The 22,066-nt window shown below is 45.6% G+C and overlaps 1 protein-coding gene and 1 long non-coding RNA gene across 2 annotated transcripts; both read right to left on the minus strand.

The window, feature by feature from the left end:
* Positions 1–6,064: 6,064 nt before the first annotated feature.
* On the minus strand, positions 6,065–6,769 carry LOC124270653 (beta-1,3-galactosyl-O-glycosyl-glycoprotein beta-1,6-N-acetylglucosaminyltransferase-like). The gene has a single exon (XM_046705690.1). The coding sequence runs from the start codon at positions 6,767–6,769 to the stop codon at positions 6,065–6,067; it is 705 nt and encodes a 234-aa protein (XP_046561646.1).
* Positions 6,770–18,785: 12,016 nt separating this feature from the next.
* LOC124270655 lies at positions 18,786–21,928 on the minus strand. Its single transcript, XR_006896848.1, has 4 exons — positions 21,636–21,928; positions 20,602–20,636; positions 20,273–20,470; positions 18,786–20,141 (listed from the first exon to the last, which is right to left on the minus strand). It is a non-coding gene; the product is annotated as an uncharacterized LOC124270655 (long non-coding RNA).
* Between the last annotated feature and the right edge of the window lie 138 nt (positions 21,929–22,066).

The raw sequence follows: 22,066 nt of genomic DNA on the forward strand, positions 1-22,066 counted from the left end.
ACACAGAGGAGCCATGACATGTGTTTACCTGCGTGACAGATGGGAGCAATGACCTGTGTTTACCTGCGTGACACAGAGGAGCCATGACCTGTGTTTACCTGCGTGACACAGAGGAGCCATGACCTGTGTTTACCTGCGTGACAGATGGGAGCAATGACATGTGTTTACCTGCGTGAGACAGATGGGAGCAATGACATGTGTTTACCTGCGTGATAGGGAGGAGCAATGACCTGTGTTTACCTGCGTGACAGGGAGGAGCCATGACCTGTGTTTACCTGCGTGACACAGAGGAGCCATGACCTGTGTTTACCTGCGTGACAGATGGGAGCCATGACCTGTGTTTACCTGCGTGACACAGAGGAGCCATGACCTGTGTTTACCTGCGTGACAGGGAGGAGCCATGACCTGTGTTTACCTGCGTGACAGATGGGAGCCATGACCTGTGTTTACCTGCGTGACAGATGGGAGCCATGACCTGTGTTTACCTGCGTGACAGCGCCATGACATGTGTTTACCTGCGTGACAGGGAGCCATGACCTGTGTTTACCTGCGTGACACAGAGGAGCCATGACTGTGTTTACCTGCGTGAGGACTGAGGACAATGACATGTGTTTACCTGCGTGATAGGGAGGAGCAATGACCTGTGTTTACCTGTGTGACAGATGGGAGCCATGACCTGTGTTTACCTGCGTGACAGGGAGGAGCCATGACCTGTGTTTACCTGCGTGACAGGGAGGAGCCATGACCTGTGTTTACCTGCGTGACAGGGAGGGGCCATGACCTGTGTTTACCTGCGTGACACAGAGGAGCCATCACCTGTGTTTACCTGCGTGACAGGGAGGGGCCATGACCTGTGTTTACCTGCGTGACAGGGAGGGGCCATGACCTGTGTTTACCTGCGTGACAGGGAGGGGCCATGACCTGTGTTTACCTGCGTGACAGGGAGGGGCCATGACCTGTGTTTACCTGCATGACCTGTGACCCGCGTGGAGGGAGGGCCATGACCTGTGTTTACCTGCGTGACAGATGGGAGCCATGACCTGTGTTTACCTGCGTGACAGGGAGGGGCCATGACCTGTGTTTACCTGTGTGACAGGGAGGGGCCATGACCTGTTTTTACCTGTGTGACAGGGAGGGGCCATGACCTGTGTTTACCTGCGTGACACAGAGGAGCCATGACCTGTGTTTACCTGCGTGACAGGGAGGGGCCATGACCTGTGTTTACCTGCGTGACAGATGGGAGCCATGACCTGTGTTTACCTGCGTGACAGGGAGGGGCCATGACCTGTGTTTACCTGCGTGACAGATGGGAGCCATGACCTGTGTTTACCTGCGTGACAGGGAGGGGCCATGACCTGTGTTTACCTGTGTGACAGGGAGGGGCCATGACCTGTTTTACCTGTGTGACAGGGAGGGCCATGACCTGTGTTTACCTGCGTGACACAGAGGAGCCATCACCTGTGTTTACCTGCGTGACAGGGAGGGGCCATGACCTGTGTTTACCTGCGTGACAGGGAGGGGCCATGACCTGTGTTTACCTTGACAGGGAGGGGCCATGCTGTTTGACCTGTGTGACAGGGAGGGGCCATGACCTGTGTTTACCTGCGTGACACAGAGGAGCCATCACCTGTGTTTACCTGCGTGACAGGGAGGGGCCATGACCTGTGTTTACCTGCGTGACAGATGGGAGCCATGACCTGTGTTTACCCTGACAGGGAGGGGCCATGACCTGTGTTTACCTGCGTGACAGATGGGAGCCATGATGTTTACCCGTGACAGATGGAGGGCCATGACCTGTGTTTACCTGTGTGACAGGGAGGGGCCATGACCTGTTTTTACCTGTGTGACGAGGGAGGGGCCATGACCTGTGTTTACCTGCGCGTGACAGAGAGCCATCACCTGTGTTTACCTGCGTGACAAGGAGGGGCCATGACCTGTGTTTACCTGCGTGACAGGGAGGGGCCATGACCTGTGTTTACCTGCGTGACAGGGAGGGGCCATGACCTGTGTTTACCTGCGTGACACAGAGGAGCCATCACCTGTGTTTACCTGCGTGACAGGGAGGGGCCATGACCTGTGTTTACCTGCGTGACAGATGGGAGCAATGACCTGTGTTTACCTGCGTGACAGATGGGAGCCATGACCTGTGTTTACCTGCGTGATAGGGAGGAGCCATGACCTGTGTTTACCTGCGTGACACAGAGCAGCCATCACCTGTGTTTACCTGCGTGATAGGGAGGAGCCATGACCTGTGTTTACCTGCGTGACACAGAGGAGCCATGACCTGTGTATACCTGCGTGACAGGGAGGGGCCATGACCTGTGTTTACCTGCGTGACAGATGGGAACCATGACCTGTTTTTACCTGCGTGACAGGGAGGGGCCATGACCTGTGTTTACCTGCGTGACAGGGAGGGGCCATGACCTGTGTTTACCTGCGTGACAGGGAGGGGCCATGACCTGTTTTTACCTGCGTGACACAGAGGAGCCATCACCTGTGTTTACCTGCGTGACACAGAGGAGCCATCACCTGTGTTTACCTGCGTGACAGGGAGGGGCCATGACCTGTGTTTACCTGCGTGACAGGGAGGGGCCATGACCTGTGTTTACCTGCGTGACAGGGAGGGGCCATGACCTGTTTTTACCTGCGTGACACAGAGGAGCCATCACCTGTGTTTACCTGCGTGACAGGGAGGGGCCATGACCTGTGTTTACCTGCGTGACAGATGGGTGCAATGACATGTGTTTACCTGCGTGAGACAGATGGGAGCAATGACATGTGTTTACCTGCGTGATAGGGAGAAGCAATGACCTGTGTTTACCTGAGTGATAGGGAGGAGCAATGACCTGTGTTTACCTGCGTGACACAGAAGAGCCATGACCTGTGTTTACCTGCGTGAGAGATGGGAGCCATGACCTGTGTTTACCTGCGTGACAGATGGGAGCAATGACCTGTGTTTACCTGCGTGACAGGGAGGAGCAATGACCTGTGTTTACCTGCGTGACAGATGGGAGCAATGCCATGTGTTTACCTGCGTGACAGATGGGAGCCATGACCTGTGTTTACCTGCGTGACAGATGGGAGCCATGACCTGTGTTTACCTGCGTGACAGATGGGAGCCATGACCTGTGTTTACCTGAGTGACACAGAGGAGCCATGACCTGTGTTTACTTGCGTGACAGATGGGAGCAATGACCTGTGGTTACCTGCGTGATAGGGAGGAGCAATGACATGTTTACCTGTGTGACAGATGGGAGCCATGACCTGTGTTTACCTGCGTGACAGGAGGGGCCATGACCTGTGTTTACCTGCGTGACAGGGAGGAGCCATGACCTGTGTTTACCTGCGTGACAGGGAGGGGCCATGACCTGTGTTTACCTGCGTGACACAGAGGAGCCATCACCTGTGTTTACCTGCGTGACAGGGAGGGGCCATGACCTGTGTTTACCTGCGTGACAGGGAGGGGCCATGACCTGTGTTTACCTGCGCGTGACCAGATGACAGGGGGCCATGACCTGTGTTTACCTGCGTGACAGGGATGGAGGGGCCATGACCTGTGTTTACCTGCGTGACAGGGAGGGGCCATGACCTGTTTTTACCTGCGTGACACAGAGGAGCCATCACCTGTGTTTACCTGCGTGACAGGGAGGGGCCATGACCTGTGTTTACCTGCGTGAGACAGAGGAGCCATGACCTGTGCCATCACCTTTTACCTGCGTGACAGGGAGGGGCCATGACCTGTGTTTACCTGCGTGACAGGGGAGGGCCATGACCTGTGTTTACCTGTGTGACAGGGGGGAGCCATGACCTGTGTTTACGATAGGAGGAGCCATGCGTGACAGATGATAGGGAAGCCATGACCTGTTTTTACCTGCGTGACAGGGAGGGGCCATGACCTGTGTTTACCTGCGTGACAGATGGGAACCATGACCTGTTTTTACCTGCGTGACAGGGAGGGGCCATGACCTGTGTTTACCTGCGTAATGTCCAGGAACTTCGAGATGTTTGTTGTTGTTCAGTGAGGCGAAAAACGTCTCATCCGGGTACTTTGTTTTAGTCGTCCAGTGCAGAAAATGATGCGCCACGTGCGAATGCAAGACGTATTCGACAAAGCCACGTGAAGCTATCACGTGGACAGGTCCTTTCATCGGAGTTATTGCATGTGGTGTAGGTACGGCTCCCCGCCACCGACCTTTGTTTGCCCTGGAAATACATCGTCCAGTAAAAACCAGTTTTTAAAAGTCTGTATGAAATGATGATTTAGATTGACTTTCAGAAAGTTTATTAATTTGCCCAGGTAAGGAGGCTCCTTATTGTATTGTTCTAATCTTAGCCCTACGACGTAGCATCTGTAGCATCAGTAGCATAAGTAGTCGTAGTAGCAGTAGTAGTCGTAGTAGCAGTAGTAGTAGTAGTAGTAGTAGGAGGAGAAAAAGTAGTAGGAGTAGTAGCAGTAGTAGTAGCAGCAGTTAGCAGTAGTAGTAGTAGTAGTAGTAGTAGAAGTAGTAGGAGTGGTAGCAGTAGTAGTAGTAGTAGAAATAGTGGTGGGATTGGTAGCGGTAGTGGTGAGTGGGAAGAGTGGTGGTGGGGAAGTGAAGTGAGAGTAGTGGAGAATGGTGAGTGGGATTAGTGGGTAGCGGTGGTGGGGTGGTAGCATTAGTGAGATTGGTGGCGGTGGTAGTGGTGAGTGGTAGTGGTGGTGGTAGTGTGGTATGGGATTGGTGGCAGTGGTGGTAGTGGTAGAATAATTAGTGGGGAATGGTGGTGGGATTAGTGGCAGGATTAGAGGTGGTGGTGTAGTGGGGAGTGAGTGAGGTAGGATTGGTGGGGGTGGTAGTGGTAGTGGTAGTGAGTGGTGAGTGGTGGTGGTGGTGGTGGTGGTGGTGGTGGTGGTGAGTGAAGTGGTGAGTGATGGTAGTGGTGGTGGTAGAGTGAGAGTGGTGGTGGTGTGAGTAGCGGTGGTGGTGGTGGTAGTGGTGGCGGTGGGAGTGGTGGTGGTGAGTGGCGGTACTAGTGGTAGAATGGTGGTGGGGATGGTGGTGGTGGTGGTGGTGGTGGTAGGAATGGTGGTGGGAGTGGTGGTAGTGAGTGGTGGTGGTAGGAGGCAGTGAGTAGAAGTGGTGAGTGAGTGGTGGTAGTGGTGAGTGAGTAGAGTGGTAGTGGGGTGGTAACAGTGAGTGGCAAGTGGTGGTAGAGAGTGGCAGTGAGTGAGTCCACGGTGGTGGTAGTAGTGGTAGAGTGAGTAAGAGTAGCAGTGAGTGAGTCATTGGTATTAGTGGTAACGGTGGTAGTGGGAAGCAGTGAGTGGTGGTTGTGGCTAGCTGTAGTAGCAGTAGTAGTAGCAGTCAGCAGTAGTAGTAGTAGTGAGTAGAGGGGAAGTAGTGAAGTAGCAGCTGTAGTGAGTGAGTGAGTAGAGAGTAGAAGTGAGTAGTAGTAGCAGCAGTAAAGTAGTAGTAGTCACTTGATGTAGTAGTAGTGAAGTAGTCACTTGATGGTGTGAAATAGAGTATTAGAAGTAGCAGTAGCAGTGGCAGTAGTGGCCGTAGTAAGTATTAGAAGTAGTAGTGAGTAATTGGTAGTATTAGTGGTTGTAGTAGTAGCAACCAGTGAGTATTAGTAGTCACAGTAGTGTAGTAGTAGAAGTAGTAGCAGTAGTGAGTAGTGGTGTGAGTAGTGGTAGTAGCAATAGTAGTGGTTGTGGCAGCTGTGGTAGTGGTAGCTCTTGTAGTGAGTGAGTAGTGGTGGTGAGTAGATGGCATTGGCAGTGAGTGGTGGTTGGTGGCTGTAGTAGCAGTAGTAGTAGTAGTAGTGGCAGCAGTAGTAGTAGTAGTAGTAGTAGCAGTAGTAGTAGTTGTAACAGCTGTAGTAGTAGTAGTAGTAGTAGTAGAAGTAGTAGGAGTGAGTAGTACACACATCGGGCACGACGTGGTTAAAGTGATATTCGTGGTTTCAGTGATGCTCGTGGTTTCAGTGATGCTTATAGTTACAGTGATGCTTATAGTTACAGTGACGCTCGTGGTGGTTACATACCTTCTGGAGGTCCCGATATGTGTCATTCGTGCCGTTATATGCTTGGAGGGATTTCCACCAGCTCGTAGTTTGTCTTCAGCGGAAACTCCTGACCCGTCAGATTTATGAAATAGCGCCACTTTGTTGGCAGCCTCCACATGTCCCTCATGCACACAAGTTCAGGTTGAAGGACGGTAAATGTGCCCCACTGCACCCTCACTGCTCTAGACGCCATAAAGACGTTGGTGAAGCAGGACATCAGCCTCCTCACGGCCACGTGGAACATGTGGCTGCTCTTCCCGTCCACGTGAACACAGTATACATTCTGGGGGCGCCATATAGCCTCGAGTAAAGACACAAACTGATCGAAATCTTTGAATATTAAAATACTATAAGCTATAGGAAAGTCCAGTTCCGATCTCACTGCGTGGTTAATGAATCGCCTAGACCGCAGATACTTGCTGCATGACCTCAACTCACCAATATGAACGTTTAGGTCCTTCTGAAGGTGAAGGTCCGAGGTACTGAGGATGCTAGTCCTGTTAATCTCATCTTCATCACCCTGTATGAGCTTTTGACAGCTTGTTATCATACTGTGTGGTAAAGGAAGTGCGCGTTGTGGAAACTCAAACTCGTTCAAACTGTGTTTCAGTTGTTGTTTGTGAAGAAAGGTCAAGGTCATCCACCGAAGCTGCAACGTCATGATCAACAGCCCGAGCACAACATACACAGACAGAACACAGCGACGTGACAGCGACATCGGTGATGGCGGCTATCTCGTCTGTATGCAAATAAGTGTGCAAATCTGAAAGTCAAGTTAAGTACAGTCAGTACATGGCTCCACAACAGTGTTGTATAACATCGACATTCAGTACATGGCTACACAACAGTGTCGTATAACATCGACATTCAATACATGGCTACACAACAGTGTTGTATAACATCGACATTCAGTACATGGCTACACAACAGTGTCGTATAACATCGACATTCAGTACATGGCTACACAACAGTGTTGTATAACATCGACATTCAGTACATGGCTACACAACAGTGTCGTATAACATCGACATTCAGTACATGGCTACACAACAGTGTCGTATAACATCGACATTCAGTACATGGCTACACAACAGTGTTGTATAACATCGACATTCAGTACATGGCTGCACAACAGTGTCGTATAACATCGACATTCAGTACATGGCTACAACAACAGTGTCGTATAACATCGACATTCACTACATGGCTACACAACAGTGTCTCATAACGTTAAAATTACACATACATGCGCGCGTAGATGTGTTGCGTGCGTGTGTGTTCGTGTGCTTCTTTCACCAGCGTGTCACACCGTCCATTTCCATTTCCATCAAGGTAGCTGAAGCTACAAAATATTGTAAAGGGAATTAAGCATAAACAAACCTTTTTCACTTCCAGTCCTCACAGGAAAGATCAGTGAGCGTGTTCGTGAGGAAGGTATACACCCGCGACTGCCCACCATGGCAGTACAAACCCCCTGCCGAACACCAGCAGGATTCGGACATTATTCCGTCGGTCTGATTGGTTGGATGAAAGGTTGCTCTAATACCGGTCCTCAGATCCTCAGTTAAGAGGTGAACAAAGGGATCTGATTTTCATGACACTGAGATTATTACTCGCCACACTCGGGATTATTTAAGTCGGCCACATGAAGGTGATGTAGACAGCTGCAGATCCACGTACGGCTGCATGTAAGGCCATTGTAACTTCTACAGATTAACACAGGCAACATGTGTAACGCTGAGATCGCTGAACGAAAATCTTTTGTAAAACTCATTTGTACTGAAGCGGAACAACTTCTCTATTTCAATAGATGCCATGTTTCGGTGTATATGCCATGTTTCGGTGTATATGCCATGTTTCGGTGTAGATGCCATGTTTCGGAGTAGATGCAATGTGTCGGTGGAGATGTCATGTTTCGGTGTATATGCCATGTTTCGGTGGAGATGCCATGTTTCGGTGGAGATGCCATGTTTCGGAGTAGATGCAATGTGTCGGTGGAGATGTCATGTTTCGGTGTATATGCCATGTTTCGGTGGAGATGCCATGTTTCGGTGGAGATGCCATGTTTCGGAGTAGATGCAATGTGTCGGTGTATATGCCATGTTTCGGTGTAGATGCCATGTTTCGGTGGAGATGCTAACACAATTATCAAGCAAGTGATACAAAACATTAAACACCAGGAGAACATACACATGAAGGATATTAGAGTTCATACAACTGAAGAGGTTAATGTACAGTGTGATGACACTACTGACGGTCGTTGTGATGACACTACTGACGGTCGTTGTGATGACACTACTGACGGTCGTTGTGATGACACTACTGACGGTCGTTGTGATGACACTACTGACGGTTGTTGTGATGACACTACTGATGGTTGTTGTGATGACACTACTGATGGTTGTTGTGATGACACTACTGACGGTCGTTGTGATGACACTACTGACGGTCGTTGTGATGACACTACTGACGGTTGTTGTGATGACACTACTGACGGTTGTTGTGATGACACTACTGATGGTTGTTGTGATGATACTACTGACGGTTGTTGTGATGATACTACTGATGGTTGTTGTGATGACACTACTGACGGTTGTTGTGATGACACTACTGACGGTTGTTGTGATGACACTACTGATGGTTGTTGTGATGACACTACTGACGGTTGTTGTGATGATACTACTGATGGTTGTTGTGATGACACTACTGATGGTTGTTGTGATGACACTACTGACGGTTGTTGTGATGACACTACTGACGGTTGTTGTGATGACACTACTGACGGTTGTTGTGATGATACTACTGATGGTTGTTGTGATGACACTACTGATGGTTGTTGTGATGATACTACTGATGGTTGTTGTGATGACACTACTCGACGGTTGCTGTGATGACACTACTGATGGTTGTTGTGATGACACTACTGATGGTTGTTGTGATGACACTACTGACGGTTGTTGTGATGATACTACTGACAGTTGTTGTGATGACACTACTGATGGTTGTTGTGATGATACTACTGATGGTTGTTGTGATGACACTACTGACGGTTGTTGTGATGATACTACTGACGGTTGTTGTGATGACACTACTGATGGTTGTTGTGATGACACTACTGACGGTTGTTGTGATGACACTACTGACGGTTGTTGTGATGACACTACTGACGGTTGTTGTGATGACACTACTGACGGTTGTTGTGATGACACTACTGACGGTTGTTGTGATGACACTACTGACGGTTGTTGTGATGACACTACTGACGGTTGTTGTGATGATACTACTGACGGTTGTTGTGATGATACTACTGATGGTTGTTGTGATGATACTACTGACGGTTGTTGTGATGACACTACTGATGGTTGTTGTGATGATACTACTGATGGTTGTTGTGATGATACTACTACTGACGGTTGTTGTGATGACACTACCGACGGTTGTTGTGATGATACCACTGATGGTTGTTGCGATGATACTACTGATGGTTGCTGTGATGATACTACTGATGGTTGTTGTGATGACACTACTGGATGGTTGCTGTGATGATACTCACTGACGGTTGTTGTGATGATACCACTGACGGTTGTTGTGATGACACCACTGACGGTTGTTGTGTGATGATACTACCGATGGTTGTTGTGATGATACTACTGATGGTTGTTGTGATGACACTACTGATGGTTGTTGTGATGATACTACTGATGGTTGTTGTGATGACACTACTGATGGTTGTTGTGATGACACTACTGACGGTTGTTGTGATGACACTACTGATGGTTGTTGTGATGACACTACTGATGGTTGTTGTGATGACACTACTGATGGTTGTTGACTACTGATGGTTGTTGTGATGACACTACTGACGGTTGTTGTGATGACACTACTGACGGTCGTTGTGATGATACTACTGATGGTTGTTGTGATGACACTACTGTCGGTTGTTGTGATGACACTATACTGACGGTTGTTGTGATGATACTACTGACGGTTGTTGTGATGACACTACTGACGGTCGTTGTGATGACACCACTGATGGTTGTTGTGATGACGACACTACTGACGGTTGTTGTGATGACACTACTGATGGTTGTTGTGATGACACTACTGACGGTTGTTGTGATGACACTACTGATGGTTGTTGTGATGATACTACCTGACGGTTGTTGTGATGACACTACTGACGGTTGCTGTGATGACACTACTGATGGTTGTTGTGTGATGACACTACTGACGGTTATTGTTGTGATGATACCACTGACGGTTGTTGTGATGATACTACTGATGGTTGTTGTGATGACACTACTGACGGTTGTTGTGATGATACTACTGACGGTTGTTGTGATGACACTACTGACGGTTGTTGTGATGACACTACTGACGGTCGTTGTGATGATACTACTGACGGTTGTTGTGATGACACTACTGACGGTCGTTGTGATGACACTACTGATGGTTGTTGTGATGATACTACTGATGGTTGTTGTGATGATACTACTGACGGTTGTTGTGATGACACTACTGATGGTTGTTGTGATGACACTACTGACGGTTGTTGTGATGACACTACTGATGGTTGTTGTGATGATACTACTGACGGTTGTTGTGATGACACTACTGACGGTTGTTGTGATGACACTACTGATGGTTGTTGTGATGATGACTACTACTGACGGTTGTTGTGATGACACTACTGACGGTTGTTGTGATGATACTACTGATGGTTGTTGTGATGACACTACTGACGGTTGTTGTGATGATACTACTGACGGTTGTTGTGATGACACTACTGACGGTTGTTGTGATGACACTACTGACGGTTGTTGTGATGACACTACTGACGGTTGTTGTGATGACACTACTGACGGTTGTTGTGATGACACTACTGATGGTTGTTGTGATGACACTACTGACGGTTGTTGTGATGACACTACTGACGGTCGTTGTGATGATACCACTGACGGTTGTTGTGATGACAGATAATGACTATGAAGCAGGAAGGGCAAGGGGAAGGTTCTTTACCGAAACGTCGGCCACCGACAGTCTGCACGCACCACTGACTGGTTACAATAACATAAGCGGCAGTCAAGATCAAACGACTCAACCCGACAACCAACAGAGTTTAGTGCAATTACGGCCTAATCCGTCGAATTTTGAACAGTCAGCAGTGCCGATCCGTTGAATCATGCTTGAGTGGTTCTGTGCTAATCGGTCGAATTTCAGACCGTGTTAACGCACTGGGAGAGTCTAAGTTCAATAATTAAGGTGTCGGCCTGTATTGGATTAGACTACATGTTTTCTGAGATGAGGGAAGCGGATGTTTGCAATCAACTATCATCTTCCTGTTTTTTATTAGTTAATTATAAAACTGTGGAGTAAGTTGGTATTAGTACAACTTGAAATTCATCTGAAGTATCTCTGTTCATATATAAATACAGGTCAGATGTGGAGCATTTCACACTCTCGAAATTCCAACTCAAGATATAGAAGTCCTGGCAGCAAAAACTAAACTTAATAACAAAGAAATGACCATTATAAATGTATACAGAAAACCATCCATTAAACTCACTATCCATGAATTAGATACACTAACAAAATTCATAGGTCCCAACACTATTATACTCGGAGAGTTGTCCCCAACTTTATTTAATTTTATGATTAAAGACATTTTCCCAGAAAAAAAAACCCAAAATTTCTACAGCTAAATTTGCAGACGACATTTCATTCTGGACCCCCTCCACGTCTGTAAAACAAATCACCAGTAAAACCCAAACTATGCTAAATCATATCCAAAAATGGGCTTAAAAATATTAACGTCAAAACACCGTAGCCATTATATTCAAAACACAGCGAATGCAAACTTATACCCCAAACTGAACCTAAATAATCCCAAGAAATTTAATTTCAAAAAGGAAGCTATATTCTTAGGAGTAACTTTTGACCACCACATTATGCCATGGACACCCCACATTCACATTCAAAAATTGAAAAATGTAAAATAAACTTTCATCTGTTCTCACAATATTCTAGATACATAATTTTATGAGGATTTAAAATTGAGTTAAAATAACATTTTTTGAAAATTCAATTTTTTCCCCACTTTTCCCCCCAAATATGAAAAATTGCCACAATCTGTGAGTCTTCTCGTATTGAATTTGCAAAGAAATGATAAAAATATTTTAGATCATGGGATGATCTCATACTTATTCTACTTATGTACTCTATATGGCGGCCATTTTGAAAAATGGCCACCATTTTCCCATTTTCGGGTAGTCATGATATAAATTGACTTCAGTAGACCTAACCGTTAAAGATAAAAAGACATGTATAGATGGAAAATGATCAGCTATGAATTTCCTACAATTTGATATGTGACTTTGGAGAATTTTGGAGAATTTCTTTTTAAGTTATGGCGAAAATAGTATAAAAAATGATTTTTTTTCACTTTTCCCCCCAAAATAACGGAAAATATAAAAAATCTGCGAGGCCTCACGATCTTTATTCAATTAGAATGGTATAAGCTACAATCATGCCAAATTTCATGCTTGTAACACAAAGTGCACAATTTGATCACTTATCCGCTGGGCTATTGTATCATATGAGTAGGCAAAGATAAGTACAAAAGTACAAAAATATAGAGAGTCAAATCATCCAACATCCCTTGCGTCTTTTTTTTGTATGATACCATGTTTTGATAACTAATTAATAGCTAAGATCATATAGCTCATCCGTCGAATGCATTTTACTACTCTAAAATCTGAAATTCGACGGATCGGTACACGACCAGTTACATACCTACGGCTTACCATCAATTAATCGAGGCGAATCAAGAATAACCCTTCATTGGTGTCTTACCGTAACGTAACCGTTACCACAACAAAAATAAAGAACGTTAAATATCCATTGTCTTTACTTTGTCTTTAATTTGTATTGAAATGATACATCCATACATTGTTATCCTTCCTTGAAATGATACATCCATACATTGTTATCCTTCCTTGAAATGATACATCCATACATTGTTATTCTTCCTTGAAATGATACATCCATACATTGTTATCCTTCCTTGAAATGATACAGCTTATTGCATTGTCTCTTTCAGTAAACTAGTTGTATGGAACATAAGACAAAATAGGTTAAGGTGCGGTATGGTTATTTATCTCACACATTAAACAGGGTAGGTGTAGTGTAGTTATTTATCTCACACATTAAACATGGAAGGTGTAGTGTAGTTATTTATCTCACACATTAAACAGGGAAGGTGTAGTGTAGTTATTTATCTCACACATTAAACATGGAAGGTGTAGTCTGGTTATTTATCTCACACATTAAACAGGGAAGGTGTAGTCTGGTTATTTATCTCACACATTAAACAGGGAAGGTGTAGTGTAGTTATTTATCTCACACATTAAACATGGAAGGTGTAGTCTGGTTATTTATCTCACACATTAAACAGGGAAGGTGTAGTCTGGTTATTTATCTCACACATTAAACAGGGAAGGTGTAGTGTAGTTATTTATCTCACACATTAAACAGGGAAGGTGTAGTGTAGTTATTTATCTCACACATTAAACATGGAAGGTGTAGTCTGGTTATTTATCTCACACATTAAACATGGAAGGTGTAGTGTAGTTATCTATCTCACACATTAAACAGGGAAGGTGTAGTGTAGTTATTTATCTCACACATTAAACCGGGAAGGTGTAGTCTGGTTATTTTTCTCACACATTAAACAGGGAAGGTTGGGTATTGATGTCTATTTCACAGACTAGACACGGAAGATGTACACAGAGATTGCCGGTTTTGCACGAGGCGACGGGGTGATGCGATATTGGCAACTTTATAGGAGGTGATGCGATATTGGCAACTTTATACAAGGTATGGAGATGGCTGACTTTGTGTGCTGGCGATAACGCGCCTAACTCTGAGAGTGTGGATTCGAATCCCGGACGGGTCTTAACCAAACAAAAGTGCTTGAAACTGTACTTTACTGAGAAAGTGTAATCCCAAGTATAACATGTGTTACATCTGACCACTTTCTAAATGGTATTGTGTATTCAGAGTTTCCTTGTGGTTTGTTTTAAGTCAGGGGTTCATCCCAAACTAAATCTATACTTTGATAGTCATCCTCTTGCAACTTTGCTTGCTCCGTCACTCAGCCGGAAGACCCCAGATTTTGTGTAAATTCTTGTACTGTTTTCATGATAGAAGGACACTTCAGGTTTCCTTCGACTGAAACACCTCTACCAGTCTTCAAACCCACCGCTCGTCAGTTTGTTCATCATGTTTTCACACAGACGTTATATTGTAAATCGCAGTTTTCAAATTACTCGAACCATACACGTGTAAGTGTTTTCATCTTACCTCTGAATTTTTACAGCCTGCGCAAGGAGAGCACTCTTTGTATTTATACAAACCATTTATGTTTGTCTGCGCAAGGGGAGCTCTCTTTGTATTTATATAATCCTTTATGTTTGTCTGCGCAAGGGGAACTCTTTGTATTTATATAATCCTTTTTCTGCACAAGGAGAGCACTCTTTGTATTTATATAATCCTTTATGTGTGTCTGCGCAAGGGGAGCTCTCCATGTATTTATATGATCCTTTATATTTACGCAAGGAGAGCACTCTTTGTATTTATATAATCCTTAATGTTTTTCTGCCGAAGGGGAACTCTCTATGTATGTATATGATCCTTTATATTTACGCAAGGAGAGCACTCTTTGTATTTATATAATCCTTTGTTTGTCTGCGCAAGGGGAACTCTCTTTGTATTTATATGATCCTTTATATTTGTCTGCACAAGAACTCTCTTTGTGTATATACGAGCCTTAATATTTATCTTGGTAAAATAACAGATGCTGTGCAAGTTGTACACGAGGAGGTAATGTCGTATCTCTGAACAGACAAACGTCTCAAACAGTACGATGGCCTTGATTTACAGACAGAAGAGAATATCCATTTTCAAACATTTTGAATGGGGTAAACTGAAACTATAATGCCAAATATGGAAAAAATGTACAACACAAGGGATGACTGGGGACAATGAGAGACATAAAGGTTGGGCTGGGACAGTGAGAGACAAGAAGGTTGGGCTGGGACAGTGAGAGACATAAAGGTTGGGCTGGGACAGTGAGAGAGAGACAGTGAGAGACATAGGATGGGGTGGGACAGTGAGAGACATATCAGGTTGGGCTGGGACAGTGAGACATATATAGGAAGACATGGGCTGGGACAGTGAGACATGATGGTTGGGCTGGGACAGTGAGAGACATGAGAAGGCTGGGACTGAGGACGCATAGGATGGGCTGGGACAGATATAGGATGGGCTGGGGACAGGAGAGACATAAAGGATGGGCTGAGGACAGTTGAGACATATAGGATGGGCTGGGACAGTGAGAGACATAAAAAAGGTTGGGCTGGGACAGTGAGAGACATATAGGATGGGGGACAGTGGGACGGGTGAAAGTGAGAGACATGAAGGTTGGGCTGGGACAGTGAGAGACACATAGGATGGGTGCGGGACAGTGAGAGACATATAAAGGATGGGCCTGGGACAGTGAGAGGCATATAGGATGGCTGGGACAGTGAGAGACGTGAAGGTTGGGCTGGGACAGTGAGAAGAGACATATAGGGATGGGGTGGGACAGTGAGAGACATGAAGGTTGGGCTGGGACAAGTGAGAGACATAAGGATGGGCTAGGACGGTGAGAGACATGAAAGGTTGGGCTGGGACAGTTGAGAACATCTCGAGATAGGATGGGACAGTGAGGACAAAGGTTGGGTGGACGTGAGTAAACACCTGAAGGTTGGGCTGGGACAGTGAGAGACATAAAGGACAGGTGAAAGGCTGAAGGAGCTGGGCTAGAGACAGTGAGACAGCTAGGATATGGGCTGGGACAGTGAGGTGAAAAATTAAAGACAAGACAAAGGTTGGGCTGGGACGGTGAGAGACATATATAGGAAGGGCTGGGACAGTGAGAGACATGATGGTTAGGAACAGGCTGGGACAGTGAGGGACAGTAAGAGACATATTGGAAGGGCTGGGACAGTCGAAGAGAGACATATAGGAAGGGCTGGGACAGTGAGAACATGATGGTTGGGCTGGGACAGTGAGAGACAAGAAGGTTGGGCTGGGACAGTGAGAGACATATAGGAAGGGCTGGGACAGTGAGAGACATAGGATGGGCTGGGACAGTGAGAGACATGAAGATTGGGCTGGGACAGTGAGAGACATATAGGAAGGGCTGGGACTGAGACATAAGATGGGCTGGGACAGAGAGACATGAAGATTGGGCAGATACATAGGAAGGGCTGGGGTGACATGAAGAGTAGACGAAGGTTGGGATGGAACATGAAGTGATGGAACATGAGACATGAAGGTTGGGCTGAGAGACATGAAGGTTGGGCTGGGACAATGAGAGACATGAAGGTTTGGCTGGGATGGTGAGACATGAAGGCTGGGCTGGAACAGTGAGAGATATGAAGGTTGGGGTGGGACAATGAGAGACATGAAGGTTGGGGTGGGACAATGAGATACATGACGGTTGGGCTGGGACAATGAGAGACTAAAAGGTTAGGCTGGGACAGTGAGACATGAAGGCTGGGCTGGAACAGTCAGAGACATGAAGGTTGGGCTGGGACGGTGAGATATGAAGGTTGGGCTGGAACAGTGAGAGATATGAAGATTGGGCTGGGACAATGAGAGACATGAAGGTTGGGCTGGGACAATGAGAGACATGAAGGTTGGGCTGGGACGGTGAGAGACATGAAGGTTGGGCTGGGACAGTGAGACATGAAGGTTGGGCTGGTATAGTGAGACAGGAAGGTTGGGCTGAGACAATGAGAGACATGAAGGTTGGGCTGGGACGGTGAGAGACATGAAGGTTGGGCTGGGACAATGAGAGACATGAAGGTTGGGCTGGGACAATGAGAGATATGAAGGTTGGGCTGGGACAATGAGAGACATGAAGGTTGGGCTGGGACAATGAGAGATATGAAGGTTGGGCTGGGACAATGAGAGACATGAAGGTTGGGCTGGGACAATGAGAGATATGAAGGTTGGGCTGGGACAATGAGAGATATGAAGGTTGGGCTGGGACAATGAGAGACATGAAGGTTGGGCTGGGACAATGAGAGATATGAAGGTTGGGCTGGGACGGTGAGAGACATGAAGGTTGGGCTGGGACAATGAGAGATATGAAGGTTGGGCTGGGACAGTGAGAGACACGGGGAATGGTATTCATGGGGAAATGCATGTCTAAAGGGACATCAGAAAGTCAAATGTCTGGTTGATCGAGACTGGTAGGTTCCGAAAGTCAACAGACAGTGAGTGAATGACTATGTCAGAGAAAAAGAGTGTGTGATTCAGCCTCTTTTCTCTGTTACCAGTATTCCTTCAACATCAACTTTGCAAACACACAAAAGACAGACAAAAACATGAAACAAATGCATATTTTAATCAAATTTTGTGTAATAAAAATATGAATACAAAACTTATATCTCAAGTGTTGACATGATGGAAGACAAATATAGATTTCATGTCAAAGTAATGATGCCACATAAAGGATTGTGGAGTGTAGAGAACATACAAGGGCAACCTGAAGCAGATAAAACAGCATCCTAGCATGATAGAACATCATGGGGGCATCCTAGAGTGGTAGAACATCGGGGGATTTGGGGCATCCTAGAGTGGATAGAACATCAGGGGGCTTCCTGGAGTGGAAGCACAGCCATAGATACAGCCTAGAATGATAGAACATCAGGGGGCTTCCTGGAGTAGAAGCACAGCCATAGATACAGCCTAGAATGATAGAACATCAGGGGTCATTCTGGTGTGGACACAAAGCCATAGATACAGCCTAGAATGATAGAACATAAGGGGGTCATTCTGGTGTGGAGACACAGCCATAGATACAGCCTAGAATGATAGAACATCAGGGGGCTTCCTGGAGTAGAAGCACAGCCATAGATACAGCCTAGAATGATAGAACATAAAGGGGTCATTCTGGTGTGGACACACACAACCATAGATACAGCCTAGAATGATAGAACATCAGGGGTCATTCTGGTGTGGAGACACAGCCATAGATACAGCCTAGAATGATAGAACATAAGGGGTCATTCTGGTGTGGAGACACAGCCATAGATACAGCCTAGAATGATAGAACATAAGGGGTCATTCTGGTGTGGAGACACAGCCATAGATACAGCCTAGAATTATAGAACATAAGGGGTCATTCTGGTGTGGAGACACAGCCATAGATACAGCCTAGAATGATAGAACATAAGGGGTCATTCTGGTGTGGAGACACAGCCATAGATACAGCCTAGAATGATAGAACATCAGGGGTCATTCTGGTGTGGAGACACAGCCATAGATACAGCCTAGAATGATAGAACATCAAGTGCTTCCTGGAGTAGAAGCACAGCCATAGATACAGCCTAGAATGATAGAACATAAGGGGTCATTCTGGTGTGGACACACAGCCATAGATACAGCCTAGAATGATAGAACATCAGGGGTCATTCTGGTGTGGAGACACAGCCATAGATACAGCCTAGAATGATAGAACATAAGGGTCATTCCAATTGTGGAGAACAACCATAGATACAGCCTAGAATGATAGAACATAAAGGGGTCATTCTGGTGTGGAGACACAGCCATAGATACAGCCTAGAATGATAGAACATAAGGGGTCATTCTGGTGTGGAGACACAGCCATAGATACAGCCTAGAATGATAGAACATAAGGGGTCATTCTGGTGTGGAGACACAGCCATAGATACAGCCTAGAATGATAGAACATAAGGGGTCATTCTGGTGTGGAGACAACCTTCAGGGTACATCCTCAGGATGAGGCAACATTGCATGATTTGTCTCAGGAACACAGACCTACTCCATTTTAATCAAGAACCTGTACATAAACTTTGGTGCATAAATTCTGCATAAAGGATTCTTTCAATACAAATGCACTCCTCTACTGTACAACCTGCAAATACTTATAAAAAGACCATAGAACACTAATGTACATTTCTCAAATTCATTACAATCATCCATTATAAACAGCATTAACCTTCAGTCATCCAAGACACACCTCCTTTCTGAATAATGCACTTTAAATATAATACAAGATGAGACTAGAAGCATTTTGAAACAACAAACAATTAATCCTGCTCAGATCAGTCTGAAATCTGTCTACCAGTTGTCAAACAAACAGTACCGCCACATAGCAGGATCAGCTGAAGGGACTGTACTGAAGTAAGATACAAAATCTGTAAAGTTTATTTTTCTGAGAACTTTTGAGACAGACAGAGGTGACCTGAAAGGCATCAGTGAAAGGATGTGACTGAAACCTGATGCTCCAGTGCTGTACACTGTACAGAACACAGCTCCAATACACAGTTCATTCAGAGGCCAGACTCCCACACAGAAACACTGCATTAGGGCATTCACTTGCTCAGTAGGAGGTGTCACTGGCATACAATAAATGTTTACCCACAAGATAAAGAAAATAAGAACCTTAATATACACGGATACATCACAGATACAAGGATGAGGTTTCACCAGAAACATATGACATCATTTAAATGAAACAAATAACGAATGTTTGATACATTTCTGTAAACTGTGCTCATTGTCCATAGTACCAACAGAAACTACATATCTCAGTACAACATCCCCTTCAGTCAGTCAGTACTACTTCTGTAGGTCATAAACCAGACACTAAGACCTGAAATGTGACTGCCCCTAAAGGTCATACACTTGACCTAGGATCTAAAATGTGACTACCCCTAAAGATCATACTCCTGACCTAGGAACTGAAATGTGACTACCCCTAAAGGTCATACACCTGACCTAGGACCTGTGTAGTGACAACTCAAGTAGGTCATACCCTAACTCTAGTTGGTCACACACCTGACCCTAGGACCTGTGTAGTGACAACTCAAGTAGGCCATACCCTAACTCCAGTTGGTAATACACCTGACCCTAGGACCCGTGTAGTGACAACTCAAGTAGGCCATACCCTAACTCTAGTTGGTCACACACCTGACCCTAGGACCTGTGTAGTGACAACTCAAGTAGGTCATACCCTAACTCCAGTTGGTAATACACCTGACCCTAGGACCCGTGTAGTGACAACTCAGGTAGGTCATACCCTAACTCCAGTTGGTAATACACCTGACCCTAGGACCTGTGTAGTGACAACTCAAGTAGGTCATACCCTAACTCTAGTTGGTCACACACCTGACCTAGGACCCGTGTAGTGACAACTCAAGTAGGTCATACCCTAACTCTAGTTGGTCATGCATCTGACACTAGGACCTGTGTAGTGACAACTCAAGTAGGTCATACCCTAACTCTAGTTGGTCACACACCTGACCCTAGGACCTGTGTAGTGACAACTTCAATAGGTCATACCCTAACTCTAGTTGGTCACACACCTGACCCTAGGACCTGTGTAGTGACAACTCGAGTAGGTCATACCCTAACTCTAGTTGGTCATGCATCTGACCCTAGGACCTGTGTAGTGACAACTCAAGTAGGTCATACCCTAACTCTAGTTGGTCACACACCTGACCTAGGGCCTGTGTAGTGACAACTCAAGTAGGTCATACCCTAACTCTAGTTGGTCACGCACCTGATCCTAGGACCTGTGTAGTGACAACTCAAGTAGGTCATACCCTAACTCTAGTTGGTCACGCACCTGACCCGAGGACCTGTGTAGTGACAACTCAAGTAGGTCATACCCTAAGTCCAGTTGGTAATACACCTCACCCTAGGACCCGTGTCACGCTTAGAAACAGCGTTAGAAAGACATATAGGTATATAGACCCTACCCTAGTATTATATAAAAGGAAAGGGATGTAACGACGAACCCACCCCTCCTCAATCTAAGTTGGATTTCACCACGTAAACTATTTTGAAGGCCCCGTCGAGGCCTACGGATCAAAAGCGAGATGATTTCCCTACAAAATGAGCTATAAATGATCACAATCGGATCATTATTTCAAAAGTTAAACGCCACGACTCATCGAAAACAGCTACCTCCGCAATTCCAAGCCAAAATCATGGATCACCCAAGACAGCGAAAACTCACCTTTTAAATTTGTTTATTAATTCCAGCCACGTTGACAGCACCTATGTAGGGCTAGATTCGATCGGCAGCGCCATTCCACGGGTCTAAAAACTTATTGCAACATCTACAAATCATTTCCTCAACAGTAAGCAGACATTTTCTCCAAAACCATCGGCAATCATACTCACTTGTCGGCCATAGATGGCCTTGACATTCAAGTGAAATTCAACTTAGATTGAGGAGGGGGTGGTTCCGTCGTTACATCTCTTTCCTTTTATATAATACTAGGGTAGGGTCTATATACCTATATGTCTTTCTAACGCTGTTTCAAAGCGTGACACGCCCCTGTGGTTGGTCACGCACCTGACCCTAGGACCGGTGTAGTGACAACTCAAGTAGGTCATACCCTAACTCTAGTTGGTCACGCACCTGACCCTAGGACCTGTGTAGTGACAACTCAAGTAGGTCATACCCTAACTCTAGTTGGTCACGCACCGGACCCTAGGACCTGAGATGTGATGTATCCCTAACTACATCCATCAGTTGGTGACATGAAAGACACTGGGACCCAAGCAACATGAAAAAAGATCAAAAACAGAAAAATCTGAGAATGACTTCCTTACCATTATAGATACAGACAAGCAAACACTTTCCCATCGTTATCAGTTCAGACAAGTAAATACTTCCCCACCATTATAGATACAGACAAGCAAACACTTTCCCAACGTTATCAGTTCAGACAAGTAAATACTTCCCCACCATTATAGATACAGACAATCAAAACACTTTCAGTTCCAACGTACATACTTCCCCACCGTTATCAGTTCAGACAAGTAAATACTTCCCACCGTTACCGTTATAGATACAGACAAGTAAAGACTTTCCCGTTAATGGTTCAAGTTATCATTTCAGACAAGTAAATACTCATTTCAGACCACC

This window comes from Haliotis rubra, unplaced genomic scaffold (genome assembly GCF_003918875.1).
Source record: "Haliotis rubra isolate DU_JTF1 unplaced genomic scaffold, ASM391887v1 Scf1533, whole genome shotgun sequence".
Taxonomy (NCBI): domain Eukaryota; kingdom Metazoa; phylum Mollusca; class Gastropoda; order Lepetellida; family Haliotidae; genus Haliotis; species Haliotis rubra.

What these genes read in the sequence shown, in the direction of transcription:
- LOC124270653 (XM_046705690.1), bottom strand. Translation starts at nt 6,769, where the DNA reads ATGTCGCTGTCACGTCGCTGTGTTCTGTCTGTGTATGTTGTGCTCGGG.